General features: G+C 40.9%; 2 protein-coding genes across 3 annotated transcripts; both read right to left on the reverse strand.

Moving 5' to 3' along the window:
- Window positions 1–221: 221 nt before the first annotated feature.
- Window positions 222–12,975, reverse strand: LOC310929351 (ras association domain-containing protein 1-like; the record flags this gene model as incomplete). 2 transcript variants are annotated; one of them, XM_083892076.1, is made up of 6 exons in its annotated part: window positions 222–1,313; window positions 1,406–1,521; window positions 1,614–1,899; window positions 1,996–2,100; window positions 10,686–10,804; window positions 12,633–12,975. In XM_083892076.1, the coding sequence occupies 6 exons, from the start codon at window positions 12,973–12,975 to the stop codon at window positions 1,167–1,169; spliced, it is 1,116 nt and encodes a 371-aa protein (XP_083748202.1). In that variant the 3' UTR covers window positions 222–1,166. The 2 variants fall into 2 exon arrangements, with proteins under 2 accessions (XP_083748202.1, XP_083748203.1); XM_083892077.1 differs by lacking the exons at window positions 10,686–10,804; window positions 12,633–12,975 and adding an exon at window positions 4,336–5,206.
- A 4,143-nt stretch (window positions 12,976–17,118) lies between these two features.
- On the reverse strand, window positions 17,119–25,641 carry zmynd10 (zinc finger, MYND-type containing 10; the record flags this gene model as incomplete). Its single annotated transcript, XM_083892245.1, has 12 exons — window positions 17,119–17,218; window positions 18,619–18,744; window positions 18,834–18,955; window positions 20,433–20,558; window positions 20,899–21,071; window positions 21,167–21,261; window positions 22,251–22,339; window positions 22,430–22,585; window positions 22,695–22,748; window positions 23,537–23,653; window positions 23,822–23,930; window positions 25,553–25,641. 12 exons carry the CDS (start codon window positions 25,639–25,641, stop codon window positions 17,119–17,121), a joined length of 1,356 nt encoding a protein of 451 aa, XP_083748371.1.
- Between the last annotated feature and the right edge of the window lie 497 nt (window positions 25,642–26,138).

The following is a 26,138-nucleotide window of genomic DNA, read 5'->3' on the forward strand; positions in this document are numbered from 1 at the left end:
ATGTAAATATTATTGCTAGACAGACTCGAGTGATCATGTGACTGGAGAGTGTCTCTTACTTCCTGGATATGAAAAATAAAAATGAGCTAAATCCCTCTTGTATTACAATGTCATCTACTTTGATATTTTACAGAAACAAAAATGCAAAAACTTGACAGAACTTGGATATTCTTTACTGAATGCAGTGCACATTTGTCCCACATTTGTAGGACAGCTACAACACGTAAATATGTGCATAGATGAATAGAATGAAAGGAAGGTGAAAAACAGAAGACAAACATTTGGTTTTAGAACGAATAAAAAGAAATGTATAAGGAATGACAAACATATTTCAGTGAAACACAATGTTCATTCATGATACCAGTCAACCAGAGCAACTTTGCAACATTGCTCTTCCGGACATTCGTGATTGCATACATCGTCATACATTGGACATACACACATAACTAGCACTAATACTAGTTTTTAAAAGCAAGGGTGGCACCCATCACGGGTTGCTGAGAGGACATGGCATACTTTTGAGACGGGGACTAAAAAAAAAATCCTAATACCTCCGAGCAGCAGATATGTGTTTAACTTTTCTAAAGGGTAACAGTCGAGGAAATGTCAATGAGGTCGGAAAGGATGGTTTGATGCTGGGTTATTTAAAAACTGAACTCATTAATCTAAAAAGAAAGAGGGACAGATAATGCTTTTTTGACATGTACTCAACGGGAATGTAATTTCAAAATGACTTGCAGCTCAACTTTAACACAGTTCCTGCCATTTCTGATAATGTATAATTGACAATAACAATAATAAAAACCACCATTGACATTTTCTTTAAAGCTAAAGGGACACAGCTGAGGTACAGGATAATTAGACAGTTCCCCAACAGGGATGCAACCGCCGTCTCTTCTGCCAGTCGTCATTTCTCTTCACCCATTCTCTCAGGCAACATCAGACTCTCCAGGTGTAAGGCACTTCTCATCTCTCACATCATCTCACACGCACATTCGCGCCAGCTCTCTCTCTCATTGTCTTGCGCCCTGACTCACTCACTCGTTCACCTAAGAGGCGTTTTTGAGTTGTTTCTCTGGGATCTTTAGATGCAGTGACGACTGGTCATCTTCACGTGATAAATCCAGCCAAGAAGTGCATGTTTAATCCCGGGCACAGATGGCGCCTCAGCCGGGGGTCGAACCAGCCAGAGCCTCCTGCATCCTAATGCGGGCCAGAGCGTATCGCTGCACTATTTGCTTGACGTGTTCTTCTTCTTCACGCTGCAGAATGCGCACGAAGTTCTTTAACTCAGGCATGGAGAAGGCATGCCACTGCAAACAAAGAGGGGAGAAAATGCATTATTCAATGTACAGAGCATTAAATAACTGTTTTATGTTGTTTTTTACATTTTCAATGCACTCACGTTGACTTCTCCAGTCTCGTTTTCTTTCAGCAGAAACGTCAGGACCTTCTCATTGGGTCCAGCAACCAGGCGCAGGCGGAGGGGTTGCTCAGTATCAGACAGCTTGCGAACATAAACTGAAGGAATAACAATAAAAAACTATTTTAGTTACTTTATTATCAATAAGTGTTTGTCAAAAGACTTAAATGTAAACGGGATGAAAAATTACCTTGGTCATGACGCTCGGTGCGCTCAAACAGAGCAAACTTTCCAGGATTGTCCACCACAGTAAACTTTTTCAGTAAAGCTTCAATGACCTCGCGGACAGAAGTGCGAGAGCTTATGTGCAGGTGCTTGGATGCATCCTTTGGCAGGTAGAAAGAGGTGCGACGCTTCACGCCGCCAGCCTTCCTCCCTCCGCCATCGTGACTTCCTTTCTTAGGAGGTGGAACCGACACAGGGCGAGCCAACTTGAACTGTACCTTAACGAAGCCAGTGTAGGTGCCGTCCTTGTTCTGTTGAGAAAACGAGAAAGATGTTAAATAAAATATAAGGTGCAAATACATTTACATTAAAAATGCATGGATGCGATATGATTTATGAGGTCTCACCATGTTCATGAACAGGTTGCTGTTGATCTGAGCATTGTAGTCCTTCACCTTCTGCTGAATAGTAGCAGTGGTCAACTCCTGCTTTCCGCATTCAGTTTTCTCATCCTGTAGGGGACAGAGAGTTACAGGGTTTAACCACTAGATGTCAGTGTCCACCACACAACCATGGCAAGAACAAGCAAGGCAATAAAAACTTACACAGCAACATAAACATTGGCTTCTTAAAAAAATGTCATGTTCTGTAAAAATGATGTCAAGGCAAGGCTTTAACATGGATCAATAAATGAATCTGAACATGTCACAGTGGCTCTTAAAAAGCGCATGAACATTGGTCACTGGTCACATTAAAGGAAAAGTTAATCTCGGTCGCTCTACATCTTTGAGATTACAAACACCCCAAGGTTGTGTTTTGTTTATCGACTGTTAGATCTGTTTAATTATGTCACTTCCCGGCCCCCACCCAGCACCAGTTGCATCAGACTCAACTTCCTGACAACGAAGCACAGGCAAAAAACGATGATGTCAGCTCTGCCCAATCCTGTTGGACTACTCAGATCCCTGCTGTGGGAGGGCTGAGGGGACGGAGGGAGTGTGTGTGTGTGTGTTTGCTCACGAGCATGTCACAGGGACTTGCAGCTGTCTCATGATTCAACAGACAGTTCTTGCACTGCATTCCGCAACCTGGTATTCATATATAAATAGCCTCCCCACTTGGACTCGCACACACCGCTGGAGATACAATGCCCTCCCTTGTTTTACAGGCACATCCTATGTAGTCAGCTGCCTCATCAACCACAAATGTTTCAGTCATGCGTATTTGGCCACTAACATCTGGACGGCCGGTAACTAAATTAGGGCTTTTCCTGTCCAACGACCTTCCAGCACAACTCAGCAGAGACACCACAGCTAAATTTGCCATTCTGTACTCTGGCTAATTTCTGAGAGTAGAAGTAAGAAATGGCCTCTGCTTCCATTTGAGAATGATACTGACTTTTGAACCACAGATAGTCTAAAAGGCTATTTTAAGGCCGAGAAGATTAGAAATTGATTACAAGATAAAAACAAAAAAGGGATCAATAGTAGCAGGCAAATGAAGGACTGCTGAGTTAATGTGCAACTGTTAACAAGTCAATAAATCACTACGAGTGCCAAGCTGGGATTTGTAACAGTAGGAAGCATGAAGACCAACTGTGTCTCCAGATGCCTGCAGAAGGAGTGTCATATAAATTGTGTTAAATATTGTGTAGGATATGTCAGCAACAAATAATAACAATAATTAAAATAAATAAAAAACACTATTAGTGTGTTTTACAGTACACATGTTTTTTCCCCTCTGTGAATTAAAAATGATACCTAAGTGGGAGTGGGGAAGAAAAACATGAGCAACATCCCGTGACTCATGTGCGATTGAGAAATTAGTGTAAAAACAACCCTGTGGGACGAGAGTGAATTAACAGTGGGTGTACGCTGGAAACTTGAGAGAAGTTTGCACGTCACCAAACACGACATTTTGTGTTGCTGTGATAAAAGGTCAGCTGTGGGTGTGATAATTTAATTCAATGATGTGCATCAGTTTAGGCTTAAACAGCAGCATCTGCTCTGATCTGCACACACACATACACACACATACCTCATATGCATTTTTTGAAATTCAAACAACTCCAGTCTCAAACGTGTTTACTTAAAACTGGAGGAACCAGAACAGAACTCCACCCTTTAAATTGCAGAGCATCCTCTGTGGTAGGGCGAGACAAAAAACACACACCACTCTACTCCTGACCTCTGACCCTAAAAAGTATAAATTATTAAGCAAAAAGTCAGAGAAAGTTTGGCAATTGTTGACAACAACTGTCACAATATACTGTTAACAGTTAGAGATTGTTGACAGCAAATGGGTGGAGCCTTCTGTGTGTTAACTAGCTTCAAGTGGCTTTTATAAATGTACAAATGTGTGCACAGGTCCTGAAACAGGAAACAAAATAATGCAAGTTCTTACTCAAGTTATGTCACAACTTGGCTTATCAAGCATACATTGCACATTTGATTACTATCATTCATGATAGCTGTTCTAAATAAATCACTGCCCATTGACAAGCTACAGTATTTCCAGGTCACTGACAAGAAATGTTAAATGTTGATTCTTTTGCTCGGGTTTGTTTGTTTACCCCAATACATATCGCGGTAATATCGTTCCCCTTCCCCAGAGGAGGGTGTTGCTTCATGAGCTGCCCATCACCCCACCTCACTTCCCCCTTTTCCTGCGTTGGGGCAGAACTTTCATTAACCCGTTATATTCTTTTATTAATAACATCGCCATTACTGACATTTCTCCTTTCTCACCTGCTTATTAACCGTTACGACCGGTTGTTTCCGGGCTTGGGTGAAGAAAGAGGTCCGGGCGGTGAAGTACTGCTCGAACTCGGTGTCGGACTCCTCGTCGCTGCAGTAGCCGCTGCTGGTGGAACTTCCCCAAGTCATTTCGAACGAGGGAGTCTTGTCGGAGCCGCTGTTCGCCGCGTTCGTCATGCTGTCTGCCGCTTTAAAGGCACGTAGCGTCAACGGTGGTGGTGGTGGTGGTGGGGGGAGAAACGTGAGCTACAGCGAACGAAACTTTGCTAGTTTTTTTTTACCGAGTGCGAAGGCGTTTTTTTTTTTTTACCGGTACGAAACACGTTAGCTAACTTGACAAAGCTAATCTCACAAGCGTTTAAATAAGTCTGGTGGGGCGAAAAAAAACACGGACTAGTCGAGTAAACAGTACACTAATCGCTAAATGTTTCTCTCTATCTCAAACTTCACAGCCACGTTACAACTGTACGAGCCTTCTGTGGGAAACAGGATGTAGTGAAGCCCCCGCCCTTGCCGGCCCCACTTCCTCCCCGCCCTCTCCTCCCCGCGCACAGGCACCGCCCATGGCCGTTGGGGCTGCGTTTTGGAAAATACACAAACCGACGGAAGCCGCGCAGCGATTGGACGCCGAGAGGAAATTCCAACGTGTCCACGCCACGGATGCTGCTGCCCGCAGCCCCTTCCTCCCCTCCCCGCTGAAAGCACCATGTGACAGAGGGACCCTGTCTTCATGTGCACATTATACAGCGTTTTAACGGAAAACACTGCTTCTTTATCTGGTTTGTAACGCTCGACACTGGAGGCTCTTGTTCAGACTGCCGTAAAAAATCTGATTACGTTTTAACCGAAACAGTGCTTTATTTTCTAGTCTAGTAAGTTTTACACACACAGAAATCTGATTTAAACCAAATCGCTGATTCATAATTCAGTTTGTTAAAGGGCCACTATGTAGTATTTATGGGTTTATATAACCCAAAATCCACTTTTTTATAAAAATTATGTGCTCCTGCATTGTCTAGTCGCTGTATAATAGTTTTTGATTCATTTTCGTAGTGTTTCAAAAAGTCATGTAAAATAACATGGTCGCGGGCCGCGGTTGCATAGCCACTGTTAGCAGCGAGACGCCATGTTTCTACGGGAGCCTGTAAGGACAAACGCGAGAGAACAAATCAAGCGTCTCTTTACTTGTAGCAGGAAGTCCCGCCTCCACTCTCTCCGCTTCGTCTGCTACGGCCGCGGTAGCTCCGCCCTCTCCCTCGCCTCACGAACCTCATCTGCTGACACGGAGAAAGACGACGAGGACGACATTTGACCAGCTGAGGACACCGTAGGGCTCAGGGAAGGGAGGGGGTGAGCAGAGGAGCAGTTCTTTGTTGTAAATTTCAGCCTCTCCTCTAGATGGCACTATAAACTACTTACTTCACCTTTAACCGAAACAGTGCTTTATTTTCTAATCTAGTAAGTTTTACACACACAAAAATCTGATTTAAACCAAATCGCTGATTCATTATTTAGTTTGTTAAGCTGCAGACCCTTTTTTTTGGGTATTTTTTTTAAATTTTATGTTTTTGCAAATCAACAACCAAAATAAATCATTTTAATATGACTTTTAAGCTATCATATAACATGTTTGGTTTGTTGTAAAGTCAACGATCGGGTTCAATACAACGACACACAACCCTAGAACACCATTGCTGGGTAAATTTATCTTCATCTTAGTTTTCATCTTCATTTTTATAATTTTTTTTAGAAATGTTTTGTTCCCAAATTCCTAATTTTCCAGTAATTTTTGAGCATTTTTATATGGTCCCCTCATGATACTTTTCTTTCATTTTGTTAGACATGACACAGTTTAAAACAAGAAAAAAACACTACTCAAATTTGTCATGTTTTGTCATGTTTTGATATATTTTGATGACAAGTTAGGGTTAAAAACCTCAACTATCCCTTTGACAACGCCAAAGTACTTTTACTTCACACAGAGTATTCACTATTGTGAACCTACTGCCACATAAAGCACTAGAGAAATGTCCCCTGTGACTGTTAAACTTTCTTTTAAGCAGTTTCCACTGTTGCAGCTAGTTAGACGGAACTGATTTTCAAATATTTTATATAAAGCTGCATGTATTTATTTATTTTTTACAGCGGGTTGGTAATGACAGTCGTTAAAAACACAACAAAAGCCACTTGAGTTGTGGTGGAGACCAGTAGGAGACACACAGCACCCAACTGTTGCTTTTAAAGCAGAATTATGCCGTCATTTTACCCTAATTTAACAGCTTTGTGGTAATTGCGATGGTTAAATGTCTTGTTTTCAGGGAGATTTGAGGGCCGACTTCACTCCCCCTACTGTCTTGATAGTGGAAAACCAGCCTTTTTAAGATCAGGGGAGTTCTTGCTCCACAGCTTGTGGAGACTAGAGGGGAAGGGGGAGTGTTTTTTATGACAGTGACAATAAAGCAGTAGACAATGGATGGACGATAAGTGGGTGTCATAAAAATATGTACTTCCGAAACCAGACTTGCAAAGTTCTGCTTTATTTAATGGGACACGGGCGCCTGTTTATCCACCAGTGCAGTGGAACCTTATTTCATGTTTGCACTAATTTTCAACAGATATTTAATCATCATTTCAACTCATTCCAATTCAATGCAGCATGCCACAGCTTAGGCAGAAGGCAGCAAACCCATTGAAATGTATCTAGTTGCATGCATTATTTTCTGTATTTTCTTTTGGGCCCTTTAATTAATAGTATTTTCTTCTTCTCTACGTTTCTATTATTATAATAAATAAAATAACATGTGAGTTTTGGACAATACAAGGTACACAGGGTGCAGTCACAGGATAAGTATAGTATTTTACTATACTTATCCTGTGACTGTATTTAAAAAAAAAAAATTAATTCATTCATTGCCTACTGCTTAAAGGCCACATTATACTTCTCCGACTGTGTAATGCGTTATCCGACTGCGTAACCATGGAGACCCCTCGAGCCTTCATACTTCTCCGTCCTGGTGCCGGATACGCATTGCAATTTCCCTCCCGATCAGTAGGGGTCGCTACGCAAGGTTGTTGTGCTTTTGGCTACAGTGAGCAATGGCGTCCGAGAGAGAAAGAGCGTTGTTGTTGTTGTTGCAGCTGAGTAACATCGACACGGTGGCCGTTTCGCACCTGAAATTAATATTTTTCTGTCCAGGAACGCAGTTTTGAGGTAATTTGAGGCGAGAAATTAGTCTAAACATGTGCTGTTTGTGTATTAAGATATGACGTATTTATAGTTTGGCAGCGACGTTGTCTGCGGTGATCAGCTCCGCCTCTGTGGACGCTCGGTTCGCACTGTGAGCCGGCACAGAGCAGCTTATCTCGTCCTGTCCTGAGGACCAATCGCAGCCCTTGCCGCCTCCGTTGTCCCTTGACGGAGTGACGGACACGGGATCTCGTAGAGCACTTTATGCAGGACTACACTGTGGCCTTTATCCTCCACATGAGGGTTGTAGTGTCGCTGGTGCCAGTCCAGTCAGAGACCAACAACCAGTCACTCTCACATTCACACCTGTGGTCAATTCAGAGTGTCCAATTAAGCTCTGCATGCTTTTGGACTCCACAGTCGCACACATGAACATGCAAACTCCACACAGCGAGAAGAGACTTGAGCCGGGATACGAACCCGGCGATCTTCTCGCAAACAGTGCTATCCACGTGCTCCACCGTAGCTATCATTGACAAAAACACTGTAGTTAGTAGCATGACTGACTCCGTGACAAATGCAGTGTACGAGCAGAAAAATGATTTGGAGCCTCCCGGTGTAACCGGAACCGCGTTCATTCACAACAAAGTCACACTGAGCAATGTTCTCACTCTCTGCACCAAACAGTTCCAACTCTTTGGAAGTTGCAGAACAAAATGATTAAGTCTTAACAAGCATTTCCATTGTACGTTTTTTGCCGGAAAAATACAGATGTTATTAATAAGATCGGCTCTGACTAAAGGGCTCTGACTCACCAACACGCCTGATTCACTCGAATGTAACACAACACGGTTACTGGTTCCACCTGTGCATTCTTTTACTGTCGAAAAACACAAAAGACTAGGAATCAACAATAACCTCATGCTGTCCTGAAATGTTCGAGATAGAGATAATATAATAATAATAAGTAGTAATATACCAAGACAACAACACACTTTGTGACCTTGAACATCTTACTCCCTCAGAGCGTTGAATTCCTTTATAATCAAAACAACAATGTTGTGGTGCAGAAAAAAAACAAACATTCAAAACACAAGATCCCCTTTCTGAAGCTTGGACACAAATAATTAGTAAATCATGTTCATCAGGATACTTTGTTATATCCTGTGAACTTGAAGTGCATCTACAGTGGTCCTTTTAAAGTTCCAGTACGTAAGAATAAGTGACATCTAATGGTGAGACTGGGCGAGACTCTCCCTTTACTCAGGACGTCAGGGAACTACAGTGACCTTCACGTACCAGACAGGCTGTCCTTTCTCATTGTGTTGTGTAGTAAACGTCTGCTTCAGAAGTGAATTGTTGTTCCTTTCAACAGCAGAACGAGACGGCAGACTCCATACACCGTCCACACTTAACTTTTTAACTCCTTATGTACTTGTGAGAACACGTTTAATGACTTCCGCGGATATATTTGAGCGAAATAAAATGTGGAAAAAAAAACAGCGCTTACTGAAACACTCTGTGTTTCTCAACAGCAAACTTCCCCTTCCCCAATAATCGCTCTACTTCCCCCTTCGCTGGAGCAACCCTTCACGATTGCCATCAGACAATTACACAGCCGGCTCAGTCATGGTCAGATCCTCCTTATTGGAAGTCTGAGAAGTTAGTGGAATCGGGTGAAGACAACAAGAGTGTTGTTGGTTGGTTCTCCCCTTCTGACCATAAAACATCCATCAGCAAAGCATTCCGGCAGAATTACCTTGCACGATGTACCTGATTGACACGACTAGTTTTGTCACTCATTGTGTTATTTTTAATGGCAGAATCTGACAATAACTTATTGATGCTTAAAGATATAATGAAAAAGATGGCGATGCATGATATTATCGGATCGGTATCGGACAGGATATTGGCTTTAATATGTATTAAAGCTCCCATAGAGTGGTCTTATGGCACATATATGCGAGTTATGGAGGTCTACTTACACACATTAACTTGTTTTTATGGTCAAAAACCTTCTAGTTGCTGTAAATGAGTCGATTTAAATCTCTCCTCACTGAAGCTCTCTTCAGCCGCGCTGTTTCAGACTGAAATCTCACCCCCAGAAGACAGAACTGTGTTGTGATTGGCCGGCCAGCCAACAAGAGCTTTCCCAACTGTCTTGTGATTGGCCAGGTACCTGGAAGTGATGTAATTAGCACACCAGCTCTCCGAAGCGCAGCTCCCCCCTCTGGAGCGGTGGATGCACTGCTACTCATCATCAAAACATTGTTTTAAAGGTGACATAGAGTGGTCCTGTTGCACATATATGTTAGTTATGGAGGTCTACTTACATATATTAACTTGTTTTTATGGTCAAAAACCTCCTAGTTGCTGTAAACGAGCCGATAGAAATCCTCTTTTCTGACAGTGTTTTTCAGCCGCGATGTTTCAGAGTGAACTTTTACCCCCAGAAGACAGAGTCTTGTGATTGGCAAGTACTATCCAGCACACCGTTCTCAGAAGCGCAGCGCCCCCCTCTGGAACGGCGGATGCACTGCTCCTCATTATCAAAACATTGTTTTAACAGTGTTTAAAAATAGCTTCTTCACGACTCCCCGCCGCAGTCCCTTTTATGACTTTAAACCGGAGTCAGACCCAGAGTCAGAAGACACTGTCGCTCGTGAAACACCTCCACAACGGACGTTATTCTTCTTCTGCGGTTCAATGTACGCAACCGGATGTGCCCGGACTAGTTTCCGGAGCAGGACGATCGGTTGTTCAGGAGAACCGCTGCTTACGTAACTATTATGGGATTTTCAGAGATCTCGTTGAGCCCCGAGATTACAATAAAACACAACGTTCTCAGCAATGGCTGAACTGTTTGTTTAGAACCGTCAGGGCTTCATAAACAAGGTAATGACGCAGATACACACCAAAAAAAACAGCGATAATAGGAACTTCCGTTCTATGGGAGCTTTAACAGATATCTTCAAACACACCAGGGCACCTTCTGATATGACTAATAACTACAACCACAGGCTAAATAGGCTGCTCCATTACTTCCATGTCGGTGCCGTCTCCAGAAGACCTTACCTACCTTACCTGATTGTGGTAAAGTCACATATGAACTACTGGACAACACTAAAACACGTCCGATAACAAAGACCCTTACCACATTTGTGTCTATGGTGTGCTCCACGACATACGTCTGGTCAGACAGCGAGCCTCCGTCCCAGCGGCAGTCCAGCTGAATCAGGGCCCGACAGCGGTAGTGGCACGTGAATTTACAATCTGCAAATGTAGAAAAAAAACAACAACACATAAATACAGACATTTTCTTTCATGTTTACTTGCATTACAGGTAATTGCGAGGACACTAAAAGGTTCAGTGTGTAACATTTAGGAGGGTTTATTGGCAGAAAATTGAACATACTAACCATAAATATGTTTGTATAAGTGTATCATACCCTTAAAATAAACATCACAGCCTTGGAATGAGCCTTGTGGGCCACCGTCATGTGCTGCTGCCATGTTTCTACATTATCCTGAATATATCTATTGCTGCTTACTATGCAACAGCAGAAGACAGGGGGGCAGCACTACAGTAGTCGCCTCCGCTGTTGCTGTTGTTTCAGGTCAAAGACAACAACAGCTCAGCACATGGCTAGAGATAACAATAATAATAATAAAAAAAGCCATATAAAGTCTGACATAACCATTCTCAGTCATGTCACATGGCCACTTATCGGATATATAACTGATAAAGGGACTCTGTCCTGAAGTGACACAAGTCTGATGTGAAAAGCAGAAGTGATGGTCAGATTTATGTCTCCACAAAGTCCTGAAAAAAATCTACACAACAAAAAAACCAGATGTGAGTCATTTAGCCTGGTAATCTGAATGTAAGCAGAAAAAGTACACTCTTAGAAATAAAAGTGCTAAGTAGAACCATATAAGGTTCTTTGGCTTGTCACTCGTAGAAATAAGGGTTCCAAAAGGGTCCTTCTACAAGGGCTGAGGGTCTATCTGGAACCATTTGCTTCTGAAAAACCCTTTCCAGAAGAAAGGGGTTTCAAGGGTCCGATGAGGACAAGCTGAATAACCGTATATGGTTCTACTTAGCACTTTTATTTGTACGAGTGTAGGAGAACTTTTTGCTTCCAAGTACAACCTTTTTATAAAGATCCAGATAGAACTTTTTTTTAATAAAGGTTCAACCTGCAACTCTTTTGGAGGGTTCCACCAAGAACCCTTTTAAACCCCTTTAATCAGAAAAGGGGTTTTAAAGGGTTCTCTGGATCAAAATGGTTCTTACTGGAACCATTAGTGTTACCAAGAACCCTTGAAAAACCCTTTCTTCGGGAAAGGGTTTTTCAGAAGCAAATGGTTCCAGGTAGAACCTCAGCCCTTGTAAAAAAAAAAAAAAAGGATGGAAGGATAAGTGGAGCTGTTGCACTGCTGCAGTCTCACCAGTAGATGTCACTAATTCTTCCACACTGGACCTTTTGTGGAGCATTTTGTTCAGGCCCTGTCACACTTACACCATTCCCCCGTCCCCCAGAGAGACACTTTTCATTTCTACAATCGTGTGGTTCCATTCATGCTCGAACAAGGGTGATTTAAGTTCGATTTCTTGTCATTATTGTGTGCTTTTTTTTTATGTCTCTCACTATATAAACAAGTCAACTGCAAACACACTCCTCCAGTCATATACACATCTAACCTGAAGTATATATAAATATCTTATTATTTTATGAGCTTGATTCATTTCATAGTTAGATTATAATTTAGAGGCATTTTTGCCTCACACAAACTGTTTTAATAATGTCAGAGGCAAAAAGTTGACCAAAAGGAAGCTAAAGATTGCTGCAAGAGCAAAAAGCGAGCACACAGGTTGTTGAGGCTGACTCGGCCTAGATGTCGAACCGAAACCACCAAAACGCGTGTTTCCTTTGCTGACTCCGTTCTCACCTTTGTCTTTGTATAACCACATTTATTTTCTGTCAGAGTTCCTGTCATTTCTGATCATGCATGCAGAGGCGGTCTCACTCTTACACACACACAGACACAGACACAGACACAGACACGCAAACAACGGGACCCACAGAAGTCGACTCACTGACACACCGCAGGCTCTGCTTGTAAAGTCCCCAGATGAAGTCTCCGCACAGGTCACACCACGTGGGCTGAGCGTGGCTGCAGGGCTGGAAGCTGTGCCCTTCTCCCTTCTCCTCGGGCGGCTGGGGGTCGTGGCTGCTGCTCAGGACTCGGATGATGCCCGCGCGGCTCAGCAGGTCCGGGACCTTCCCCGGGCTGATCCTCAGGGCGTTGGTTCTCTCCAGGCGAGGAGGCGAGCAGGGGAGGTGTGCGGCGGCGGCGGCGGGGGCGGCGGTGACGGTCACCTCGATGTGCTCCGTGTTTGTGCGCAGCTCGCGCAGCTCGATGAACTCACCCCACGACATTGTGTCGCTCAGTCAAGGGCCGGGGCTTCCTCTGTTGTCACTGAAGAGCAGATAAAGACACTTTTGAATGTTTGAATAAAGGAAGGTTTCCATTTTGTTTCACTCTTGTGATTTGGACACATAATTGCTCACTGGATGTTTTGTTTGCCTCATATACACACAGGGATAAAGCAGTATTTTAAAAACAACTAAACTGATTTATAAGAACCTCCCTAAATGAAAAACAGAATGTAAATATTGCTTTTATCAGTGATGGAAAAGACAGATCTTTACATTAACTTCAACTAAAAGTACTATCATTTCAAAATAGGTGCACAGACAGTACACTACACGTACTAGTATATTTTGACGGTTATACATGACAGTCGAGCAATATCATCACTGTCTATCTTCAAATCACAAATAAAAAAACAGTGTCAGTGTTCTGCATTTTAAATTCCGTTTTATTTCACATGAACTTGTGTGTGTTTGATTTATCTGCTTATTTAACATGTAAAGTAGGGATATGAAACTTTGGGTGGCTCACGATTCAATTTGTTTCCAATTCTTAGGGTCACGATTCGATTCAACCGATTCGATTCATACGATTCTCGATTCAAATGCATGCATAGTGTGTTAAGGCAAATTATGGCATCAAAACAATACCGTTTGTATAAGATAATGTGATCATGTGATCACACAAAGGCAAACTTCAGACAAAAGTTAACATTTATTCTGTCAAAACAAATAAAAACTCACTTACTGTACAAAAAAATAACTTGCATAAATAAAAGCTTAGACTAGCGGCCTTTTTCTCCTAGAAGTTACACAAATAAACTGTACACAAATAACACAAACTGGTGTTTTGTGCGTGTGTGTTTTTTTTCTCCAAAAATCGATTTTTGAAGTTTATGAATCGATTCAGAATCGTGGACGATTAGTATCGCAATTCGTATGTGAATCAATTTTTCCCCTCACCCCTAATAAAGTGACCTTGAGTCTTAGAAAGGCACTTACAAATAGCATTATTATTATTATTGTACTGCCCTCTATATTTTGTTAATTAGCTTGTAAAACTACATGATACTTTCAAAACACACACACAATAATTATTACAGAATAAAAGGTGCAAATTAATTCCACTGGAATGTCATAAATATGAATATAAAGCAGCATTTAATGCAAATATTTACCATACAATGTTTGCCATTTTCAGGTACACTAGCACTAGTCTTATCTCGTTGATTATAATATTAGTTGTTATTAGAGCTGAAACGATGAATCGATTATTAATCGATTACTAAATTAATCGCCAACTATTTTGATAATCGATTAATCAGTTTGAAGCTTTCTTCATGTTTAAAACAAGATTTCTTTGTTTTAAAGTTTGTTTTAGCTTCTTAAATGTGAATATTTTCTTAGTCTTTGCTCCACATAACAAAGAAATCATTAAAACTGAATCATTTTGGTTTGTGGACAAAACAAGACATTCAAGAACATCGTCATTTCCAGGTTTGAAATATGAATTAACACCGATCAATGTTTTTTTTTAACATTTTCTGACATTTTATGGACCAACCGATTCATCGATTAATCGAGAAAATAATCGACAGCTTAATCGATTACGAAAATAATCGTTAGTTGCAGCATAAAATTAGTCATAAACTTTGTTTTATGTTGTCGTGAGTTATGTTGTGAATTGAGTTCCCCATCTTTAAAAAAAAAAAAAGTATATCCCCATGTAAACATTAGCATATTTGATGCTTTATTGTGTGTTGTATAGGATAGCACATTTATTTGTTACATATAACAGTTGTGTGTGATTATATGTAATGCAGTTTGCTGACTTGACATGTGTGAAACAGGTCTCATATCCTTATTTCAACCACATTCCTGTAGATATAACACGTTACTGTAAAACACTGAAGTCAGAAGCAGATGTGCAGTAAAGTCCCTAAAATACTGTAAATTAACGGTGCGTTCAGGGGAAAACTCGGGGAGTGGAAACACACGTTTACTGTAACCCCCCACAAATGGTTCCGACTCACTTTACTTTACTACTGTAAAATAAAAAACAACAACAACACGTCAGTACTGTAGAGGTTAACTTACCCAAAAGGGGAGTAAAAAAAAAAAACCCTGTAACAGCCCAGTCACGGCCGCTCCGTCTCAAAGCTTCCATCCGAGGAGAAAAACTTTCCGCAGGCATTTCTCAGATAGCACAGATAACGGACTGTGGAGGTGAGAGAAGCGAATGCACCTCTGGAAACGACATGTTAGCATCAGCAGCAGCAGCAAATGAAGCTAACGTCAACACAACATCGCTAACATCAAACGTAAAGGCGGCGGCGGGACTTTTGTCTTGTCTCCGTTCATCCTTTCACTTTGAGACAGAGATGAGACTGAGAAGACTGTGTGCACACATCCGGAATGTTTTCACACAGGGGGCGCTATCTCCCCACTCCCGCACATGTAGTGGAGCTGATGATGCGATGACCTAAATCAGGGGTCTGCAACCAACCTTTAAAATGAAAAGAGCCATTTTTGTCCCCTCACCACCCGAATAACATCAATCTGGAGCTGCAAAACCTTTTTTGACCCCTAAAATGAAGATAAAATCACATGCAAAGTTGTTTTTTTTTTTCACATATATAACATATTTAAAGAACTACAGTTTGTCGCGAGTTGATACCCAACCTCTAAATTGTAGAAAAACCACTTTGAAATGAAATAAAACAATTTTAATGTAGTTTATGTCTGAGAAAACCTGCCTGGCGTAAGTACATGGATCTAAAGATGGACAGGACTCAAAAATGAGCCACTTTAATGGCTTTTTGGGGGGGGGGGGGGTTTACACTTTTATTTATGCCTTTATCTTGACAAAAAGCATATGAAAAGCTAGAAGGAGCCACTACGGAGAGGCTGAAGAGCCACATGAGGCTCAAGAGCCGCAGGTTGCAGACCCCTGACCTAAATGTACAGAAATGAAGTATTTTGTGTATACACTACGGTTCAAAAGTTTGGGGTCACCTATACATTTTTTTGTGTGTTTTCCACATTAAAAGTAACAGAAATAGAAAATAAATTGTTATTTTTATTCAAAATAATAACTAACCCTTTCGTCAAAGAACCAGCAAAACTGTTTTCAGCTGCGCTAACATCATTGCACAAGGGTTTTCAAGGGTTTTCTAATCATCCAATAGTCTTCTAACACCATTAGCAAACACAATGTACCATTAGAACACTGGAAATGGGCCTCTATACACCTATGTACATATTCCATTAAAAACCAGACGTTTGCAGTCATTTACCACATTAACAATGTATAGAGTGTATTTCTAATTCATTTAATCTTATTTTCTTTGAAAAAAAAAAGAGCTTTTCCTTCAAAAATAAGGCCATTTCTAAGTGACCCCAATCTTTTCAACGGTAGTGTATATGTATAGATATGAAATATACAGTATTTCCTGTATTTCACAGCGATATTATAAGACAGTAATTGACACAGCCAACATTAAAGTTCAAATTGAGCGTGAGACTTGTCACTTGTCTCCATTTGCTGCAAGAACCTTTGTCAAACTGCATTTCAACCTGGTCACATGTAAAGAACGACCACAGTCTCTTATCTATAAACAAATCCTTCAAAGTGCTAGAGAAAACAAACAAACAGTGGAGAATACCAGGATAAATCCAACAGTCTTGGACAACATTTTCATCTAATGTCCTGGAAACACAGAGAGACAATGTGGTCCTGTGTGATGGACTGCTCACCTGGCAGGATAAAGTGGTAGAAGATGGATGGATGGATGGTAACATACAATCTCCTCTGATGAGAGGTATACGTTGCATATTCACATGTATAAAATGAATCATCATTTTCTCATGTTTGGTAGACGCCGGGAAACAACCACAGTTGAGTTTTTCTGCTACTGTGAGGAAGTGAAACACAAACCACATGTTGTCATATTTGACTATTTTATTACAAGACAAAACAGGAACAGCACAGAGTTCTGTAAAACAGGGCGTAGAACTTTGCAGGATTAAAAAAATAGCGAAGAATCAGTATAATAATGTGAAATAATTGCAGGTCTGCTCTCGTCACAGCGTGAGCGTGTGTGTGTGTGTGTGTGTATCCTTCCACATACTTCAACGACAATATCTCCTTCAACTGTTGATGTTCAGGTCCTTCTGGATCCGCTCGGTGGCCTCGGCCAGGAGCTGACACTGTTTCTTGTGTTTGGGCCAGTGTTTCACCTGACATTCTCTGCAAGGCAAGAGAAAGAGAAGGAGATTTTTTTTTTATCTCAAAATGTTTGGTGTCACCACAGCACATCATGTCCTAACTCTCTAGTTTGAAGATTGTCCGCTGTAACAACGAGCTACAGCTGCTCCAGTGTGTATGATATTATATCAGCACAGGAAACTTAATTGGAGCTGTGTGGTGAAGGGAACAGCAGCAGTCGCTACTGAACATGCGGGCCCGCACATTTGGTCCTTAATCAAACTATTTCAGTGATTTGGAATCCCACAGAAATTTGCATTAATTTAACGTGACTTTGTGGACTGTCAGTGTCGTCAGCTAATAGCTGTTGTGTGTGCGCTATGTTTTGTGCTGAGAAACGCAAAAAACTGTGGATGAAGTCATGGAATCAACTTGCCTTTTACAAGTATGTAACATCCGTTTCCCGGTCAACACGCTCTTATCGGTTATATTCTGCTCATGCCCCCCGATCAGTTCAGACGTAAATATCAAGCGTGTTTATTACGATTATATTAAAGGGGAAGTAAGTAGTTTATAGTGACATCTAGAGGAGAGGCTGAAATTTACAACAAAGACCTGCTGCTCTGCTCACCCCCTCCCTTCCCTGACGCTACGGTATCCGCAGCTGGTCAAATGTCGTCCTCGTCGTCTTTCTCCGTGTCAGCAGATGAGGTTCGTGAGGCGAGGGAGAGGGCGGAGCTACCGCGGCCGTAGCAGACGAAGCGGAGAGAGAGGAGGCGGGACTTCCTGCTACAAGTAAAGAGACGCTTGATTTGTTCTCTCGCGTTTGTCTTTACAGGCTCCGGCAGAAACATGGCGTCTCGCTGCTAACAGTGGCTATGCAACCGCGGCCCGCGACCATGTTATTTTACATGACTTTTTGAAACACTACGAAAATGAAACAAAAACTATTATACAGTGACTAGACAATGCAGGAGCACATAATATGTATAAAAAAGTGGATTTTGGGTCATATAAACCCATAAATACTACATATTGTCCCTTTAAATTATTTTTTTATTATTATATTTGGGTCTTTTAACCCCTCACAGGATAGGATCATTTGGCCAGATAATCTCTTAAAATCGCTCGTCAGAAAGGCCAGATCGGGACAGAAATCTAGTGTGGCTCAGGCTTTACTCGCGCTGTGTGCTTCTTCTGCCTCGCCGGCTCAGTTGTGCTATAAAATGTAAAATGCATCCCTCTGTTTTTCACCACAGACATTTGGCAGTGGTTTGAATTGAACAGACATTTGTTTAGATATATAAAAGTTACAGCACCACAGCTTTAACCAAAAACAGTGCACTCACCCTCTGTAGCTCACTAGCTAACACAGCTTTCAGTGAACCCTGACAGGGACAACACAGACCATTATGACTGCAGCAGGACTCTTGGGGGCTCACCTGTGACAGTACCATTCTCCCTGACACTGAGAGCATCTCTTTGTGGCCTCTTTCCCACAGGAGCCACACTTTGGTTTTTCCGGGAGCAAAGTCTCCATCACGTCGCAGTTGTACGTTTGGTTCAGCCTGATTCGAAAAAGACAAACATCATATATAAGAATTATTACAGTACAGATGAACTGGGTGATGTATCTGGAAGCGTGTTTGGCGTTTACCTCTGTGCATGCAGCCTCAGGTCACTGTCGGACGGGTTGAAGGTTTCTTTCACCTGGTACTTTGCGATGGCTTTCCACTTTCCAGAATTCTCATTTACGATGTGGTTCCACATTTCTGGGAGCTAAACATAAAGTGTGTAAGATGAAGGGGGAAAAAAAAAAAAACGCATTTAAAAACAAGACCTAAAACCACAATAAAAACAAAGCACAGTAAAATAACAAACAAACAAAATGTGCAAAGTAGACCAGTTAAAGTGAATGTCTGTGGTTTGGTCGCTTTGTTGAATAAAGAATGCTGACGAATGTTTGAGACAAAGGATTTTATTTATTTATTTATTTATTTTTTAAACACCACTGGACACAAGGGGACACACACACACAGATCAGTGTTTCCCGGACTTCAGAAGCTCAAACAGAGCATAAAAGTGGACGTGATCTGTCAGCCAAGATTTTTTCCTGGCTTTCTTCCTCGTCCTCTCTATGTAAAAGTTGGCTCCGAGGCTTTTTTTTGCGGTTTTCCCAGATTGCAAGAAAAAGGACGGCTCGTCCACTCGCATGTCGCATTTCAGGGAACTATGGGTGACCTTCACATACCAGAAAGGATGCAAACAATCCCCACACTCACAACTCACAACTCACAACTCTCCTACTCTCTCTGTCTGCTGGTTACTCTCTCTTGTTCGTCGGTTCATGTGAGCAGAATTGTTGTATATTTGCATAGTAAGTTTCCACTTGGAAATACAGGAATACGGCACCGCATGATGGGGCCACTTAGAAATGTCCTCATTTTTGAAGGAAAATCACTTTTTTTTTTCAATGAATATAACATTAAATGAATCATAAATACACTCTATACATTGTTAATGTGGTAAACGACTATTCTAGCTGCAAACGTCTGGTTTTTAATGGAATATGTACATAGGTGTATAGAGGCCCATTTCCAGTGTTCTAATGGTACATTGTGTTTGCTAATGGTGTTAGAAGACTATTGGATGATTAGAACACCCTTGAAAACCCTTGTGCAATGATGTTAGCACAGCTGAAAACAGTTTTGCTAGTTATTATTTTGAATAAAAATCATTATTTCTAATCTTGTCAATGTCTTTGCTATATTCTCTATATTTTATAACTCTTTTGATGAATAAAAGTGTGACATTTAAAGGTGCCATACGTAAGAATGTGGCCAAAAACGGTTACTACATTCAAATTCAAAATACCGAGGTCTTTTAGGTTTCGTTTTCTGACGTAACTGGCAACCCGTGGTTGCTCGGCAGCTGAGACTCTACTGACTGCAATCATTGGTAGACATGATTTCAAAACATAAACATGATTTGCAGTTTGCAAAATATTATTTTTAATGCAAATATTTTGTCTGTACTGTTGTTGTTGGTGAGTTCAGTTTGTTATATGAACATTATTCCTGAGTCTCTGTGACATATTAGGAGGATTTTATGATTTATTACATAATGCACCTTTAATGAAAAACACCCAAAAAAAATTATAAGTGACCCCAACACTTTTGAACAGTAGTGTATACCAATATCAATATATGTCTGCCAATACACCAATGTAGAAATTAGGAGTGTTAGGAGTGTGTACCTGTTCAAAAACTAGCTCTTTTTTCGGCGGAGCCGGGTCCATAACGGAAAGATGAGCCAGGAAACGCTGCAGCTCCACCAGGTTTGGCAGCTGGTCGACCAGCACCTCTGTCAAGAAACCACGGAGCTGTGACACGTGAAACAATGGAGCCCATGAATAAATGGCGACAATAGCGAACAACAATAACAATGATAATAACCCCATCAACCGAGGAGGAATCTGTAATTGGGAAAAAGTGATTACGGGGAGGATGCACCGGGGCCCTCTGGTTATGTAATTACTGCAACAGGAAGAGGATGAGAAATGCAGAACTGGAGGAAACATCTTTAGTCAAAACACCATCAGGAAATCAGATATGATCCTGGAGAACAGAGATCCGGCACTAACACACGTTCTCAGCCTGAGTTTACCGCTGTATCCCAGTAAAGAAAGAAAGAGAAATACTGTTTCGTTGCAAACGTCTCACCTTTAAAAGCCAGCTCTTGTTGAAACTGTTGAAGTCGTATTTTCGTTGGCAGTCTTCCCTCAGGAGCAGATTGTAAAGGGAAATCCACACCTGCCCGTCTTGTTTGGTCATCTTTAAATGGTCCTCCGCGTTGATCTTCTGCCATTTGCTGTGCATGAACTTCTCCACCTCACCTACAGCACAACAACACAAAGTGAAAATGGCAATAATGAACACTATGAGCGCATTCTTTAAAATCACGATCAGACGAATCAGAGACGCGATCTACCTTGTCTGCAGCGGGTCCACGGGCAGCAGAGAATCAGCTGAACCAGCACACATGGTATGTTATGGGTGCACAGCATGCGGTTGATAACGCTGATGCTATAAGAGACAAGAGTTATTCAACCAACCGAGAGCTTATCTGAAGCACCGGAACCACACATTTACGTCAAGTTTCAAGCAAATATATCAGATATGTATTCATTATATTGTCAGTGAGCCACACACGGTGACCGCTACACTACACTCTTAGAAATAAGGGTTCCAAAAGGGTTCTTCTACAAGGGCTGAGGTTCTACCTGGAACCATTTCCCCAAGAAAGGGTTTTTCAAGGGTTCTTGGTAACACTAATGGTGCCAGTAAGAACCATTTTGATCCAGAGAACCCTTTAAAACCCTTTTCCTGAATAAAGGGTTTTAAAAGGGTTCTCGGTGGAACCCTCCAAAAGGGTTCTCCTATGAGGACAAGCCAAAGAACCTTATATGGTTCTACTTAGCACTTTTATTTCTAAGAGTGTACCGTTCAAAAGTTTGGCCTCACCTATACAGTTTTTGTTGTGTTTTCCATTTAAAGTCACACTTTTATTCATCAAAAGAGTTGCAAAATGAATAGAAAATATAGTCAATATAGTGCTTTCAGCTGTGCTAACATCATTGCACAAGGGTTTTCAAGGGTTTTCTAATCATCCAATAGTCTTCTAACGTGATTAACAAACACAATGTACCATTAGAACACTGGAAATGGGCCTCTATACACCTATGTACATATTCCATTAAAAACCAGACGTTAACAGCTAGTATAGTCGTTTGCCATATTAACAATGTGTAGAGTGTATTTATGATTCAATTTAATGTTATATTCATTGAAAAAAAGTGTTTTTCCTTAAAAAATAAGGACATTTCTAAGTGAACCCAAACTTTTAAACGGTAGTGTACATTTACTGTGCGTAACAGAATGAAAAAGCTTTTCTTAGAGATATGTATAATTGGTGTCCAATACAGAAAGAAAAGTGTCCAGCGTCCAGTACAAGTGTGAGATTAAAGTGCAAATATAAATGTCAGGCAGTCTCAGTGAGAGTGATGTGTCCATACCTGCTGGTGTGGTCTGTGATGTAGCGCAGCACAGACACGGCCTTCAGGGAAATCTCAAACTCCAGTGCGGTGCTGTGAATCTGCAGCTCCTGGTCACCACAGCACAGAAAAAAGGTTTAACGTTACTTTACAAGGCAACAGAAACAGAGAAAATAGTTGTACACGTTCCGCGCTCTCACCTCGATGGAGGAAACGTCCGTTTTCGCCGTCTGCTCGCGTTGCCCCTGAGCTGCTGCCTTGTCCTCTCTGGACGTTCCACTGACCAACAGGGTGAGCTTGCGATGACAGTAATCCACCAAGTCGAGGACAGAGTCGTCGGCTGCCTCACATGAATCCTGCACAGTCACGGTTGTTTTAAATATCAAAAAAATGAACCAAGAGACTACTCGGCTGCAATAATTCTGAAAATGATTAAGATTATAGCTTATTTGTGCACATACTGACCTTGTGAAACATGATTGTTTCCAGCAGGTTTATTATTGTGGCTTCATGGTGGATCTAAGAAGAACATGTGACACGATCAGTTATTAGCAGCGATGAGGGACTAAAGTATGACTTAATTTGCAAATTTGGGAACTTGAGACTTGACTTGACTTGAATTACTTGACATTTTGTTTCACAGATTATTTATATTTTGTCAAATATTGACAAAATCATTGCGTCCCTTATTTTGCAGACTTGCATACAAACCTGGCAACCCACCATGGAACGTAACAACAGAGGTGGATGAGAGAGGCTGCAGGATGTGCTATTGCAAAAATATTAAGATTTAATCATAAAATAATATAAGATTTAATAATAAACTAATAGAATATTTATCAATAAAATAAGGAAATAAGGAAATAATAATAATAAGCCACATTGAAGCATGTTAGAAGTAGCTTTGAATCAATTATGCATTTTAATTAAAGAAAAATTCACTTCAATAATGTGGAATGGCAAATTTCACATTACTTTTGAATTATTTTGTCGTAATGTAATAACATTAGGTCTAAGATAACTTTAATTTTGGCTGGTTTTATTATCTCTGGTGTAAGTGAGATCATAGGAAATGATATGAATGATAATATGTGAGTGGTAAATGTGAGATACTGGCTTTTTCAGTTAGTTGTTATTATAAATAATGTCTCAGACTTAAATCAACCTTCCATCTCCCAATTCATTCAATCAAAAGCTCAAAAAGAGTCTTTATATTAGCATATTTAAATGTGAAATGTCTGGGAAATCATCTTCTATCTTCATATGACTCCACTATGTGTGACTTTGAACCCTCATTTCACACTCACCACCATGTAAAGATGAAATGTGCTGCTGGGATTGAAGTCCTGCAGCTGACACAAGACCGGGAACACTTTGTGCTTCCACACCTCGACGAGGATCATCTCGTGGACCAGCAGAGGAATCTGGGAAACGAGGAAGGACACGTGTCTGTGCGACGCTGATACCGTATCTTTACTGATGTCTTTATAATCTCCGTCACCTCAAGGAAACACTTTGCGTCGGCGTTTTTTTAAATAGCGACGACATTCGAGAAAATCGCAACACAGTGTAAAAATAGTGATGGCAGTCACCTTTCCATACGATACCAGGAGCTCCTTGATAAACTCGTCGTGCATGGCCGAGGCGTTCAGTATCGCCTGCATGTTGAGTTTCTCGATGTGCTCGTGCTGCCTGAACCACCTGTCAACACAAGATAAATAAAGAAATATTAAGCCGTTAACTGGCAAATGAACAGCATTTACACTGCAAAGCACCAATTTGGACCACAATAGACCACAGTGGGGAAGCTAAACATCTCTTAAAGTTGACATTTGTGCGTTAAAAACTGCTACATTTTGAACCGAGGTCAGGTCTGGGCGAAAATGCGATATTAGCAATGCGATCCAAGATTAAGTTGCACCAAATTTCACAAAACTTGGTGAGAACTTGAGTCCAAGACGAACAGAAAAGTACACTGGGACCACGGCCTCAACTCAACAGGAAGTCGGCCATTTTGAATTTGGTGTCTATCTTGGCGTGTTTATTCAAACCGCGACAATTTGTACTAGCTAGCTAACCATAGCCTTTATTATTGTTTTGGGTTGTGAACATTTTATTTGTGTTCTTGCTTTCAAAATTTAAAGTAAACTTAAAAAAACAAAAAAAACATGAAATATCTGTTTTATTTATTGACGCATAGAGGATTGTTGTTTTAGTACCTTTAGTTACCAACATAAATATATCGTATAGGAGACAAGCGCAGCGATATTTGAGAATTTGGACCACTATCTTTTGACAATAGTCCACAGTGGACAAACTAAACATCACAAAATGTGATATTAGCATAGGGCTCTATAGCGCCTCCCAAAAGATGAAATGTGGATGGAGCGAGCCAAGATTAAGTTGCACCAAACTTCGCAAAACTTGGTGGGAACTTAGAGGAGCCCAAGACGAACAGAAAAGTACATCGGAACCACGGCCTCAACTCAACAGGAAGTCGGACATTTTGAATTCGGTGTTCATCTTGGACCGCGACAATTTGTACTAGCTAGCTAACCCTAACCTTTATTATTGTTTTGGCTTGTGAAAATGTTATTTGTGCTCTTGCTTTCAAAATTTAAAGTAAACATTCAATATTTATATATTGAATGTTTTACTTATTGATGAATAGAGGATTGTTGTTTTCCATTTTATTATCATTTAAGATAATAAATAATGTTACAGTCATATTGTCTGCAGTTCTCAGGTTGACTGGACTTAATAATATATCATACAGGCTGGTTTGTTGCTTAACTAAAGGTAAGGGTAACATTTTTTGCCTCCTCTATTAGGTGTGATGCTTACAATATGAAGAGTACTGAACTTTTAACTCAAATCAACCTTCAATCTCCCAATTCATTGAATCCAAATGTTCAATAGTTCAAAAAACTGTCTTTATTTTAGCATATTTAAATGTGGAATATCTGGGAAATAATCTTCATCTTCTATTTTCATCTGACTCCACTTGACTTGCTTGGTTTTTATCAGTTTAACTTGCCTTTATGAGAGGTGATAGTGAGTGTAGCCTGTTTTGCTTGGGGATTTTCTAAAGAATTAGAATCTCTCTATCATAGTTGGTAAATATAGGGGCCCCCAAACATCATCTTGCATAGGGCCCCCCAAAAAAGCTAGAAACGGCCCTGGTAAGTGGAACATTTTCCATATTTTTATTGTTTATAATCACCCACCACACATCCACCTACATGTTCTTTACTCATGCTAGTTAATAACAACTATCTTTACCAGCAGCAGGTTTACCTAGTTAACTAGTTGGTTATTGTTACCTGGGAGAGCCGACTTCTTTGAGAGTGAACGTTTCCAGACTTTGAACGACTCCCTCTGCTTCTCCAGGCAGGATCACCGACGAGTCCATGTCTTCGAAGGAAACGAGGAAACAAGGAAGCAAGGAAATAAGGTGGGGAGAAAAGCTCTCGTGGCAAAAAAACAATACACGTTCAATGTAAACTTCTCCTTCTAAAAGTCTCCTTCTATCGCTTCTTTCAAGTTGTTCCTGAAAGTGAACGCAACTGGTGTGTTCGCGTTGCCATGGTTACTTACTCCGAACCAAGCTGAGCGTCAGTGGGCGACGATGCCGTTTGCGGCCACAGGGGGGCGCTACAAACCTGCAGCTGCAGACGGTAGAAGTGTTTGTGGGGGATTATTATTATAATAGTTATAATATAGAAGAGGACGAACTCTTTTATATGTATATGATCACCACGGACCTTGAATGCGTCAAGAATAAAGAGCATGAATATATATAAAAGTGTTATATGATCTTTATTTAATTTAATTTAGTTAGTTTAGCTTTCTTTTCTTATTTTATTATGTATCTGTTGTTTCATTTTGTTGTTGTTGTTGTCATTAATA

The sequence above is a fragment of the Microchirus variegatus genome (genome assembly GCF_963457635.1).
Source record: "Microchirus variegatus genome assembly, chromosome: 7".
In the NCBI taxonomy this organism is placed as follows: Eukaryota; Metazoa; Chordata; class Actinopteri; order Pleuronectiformes; family Soleidae; genus Microchirus; species Microchirus variegatus.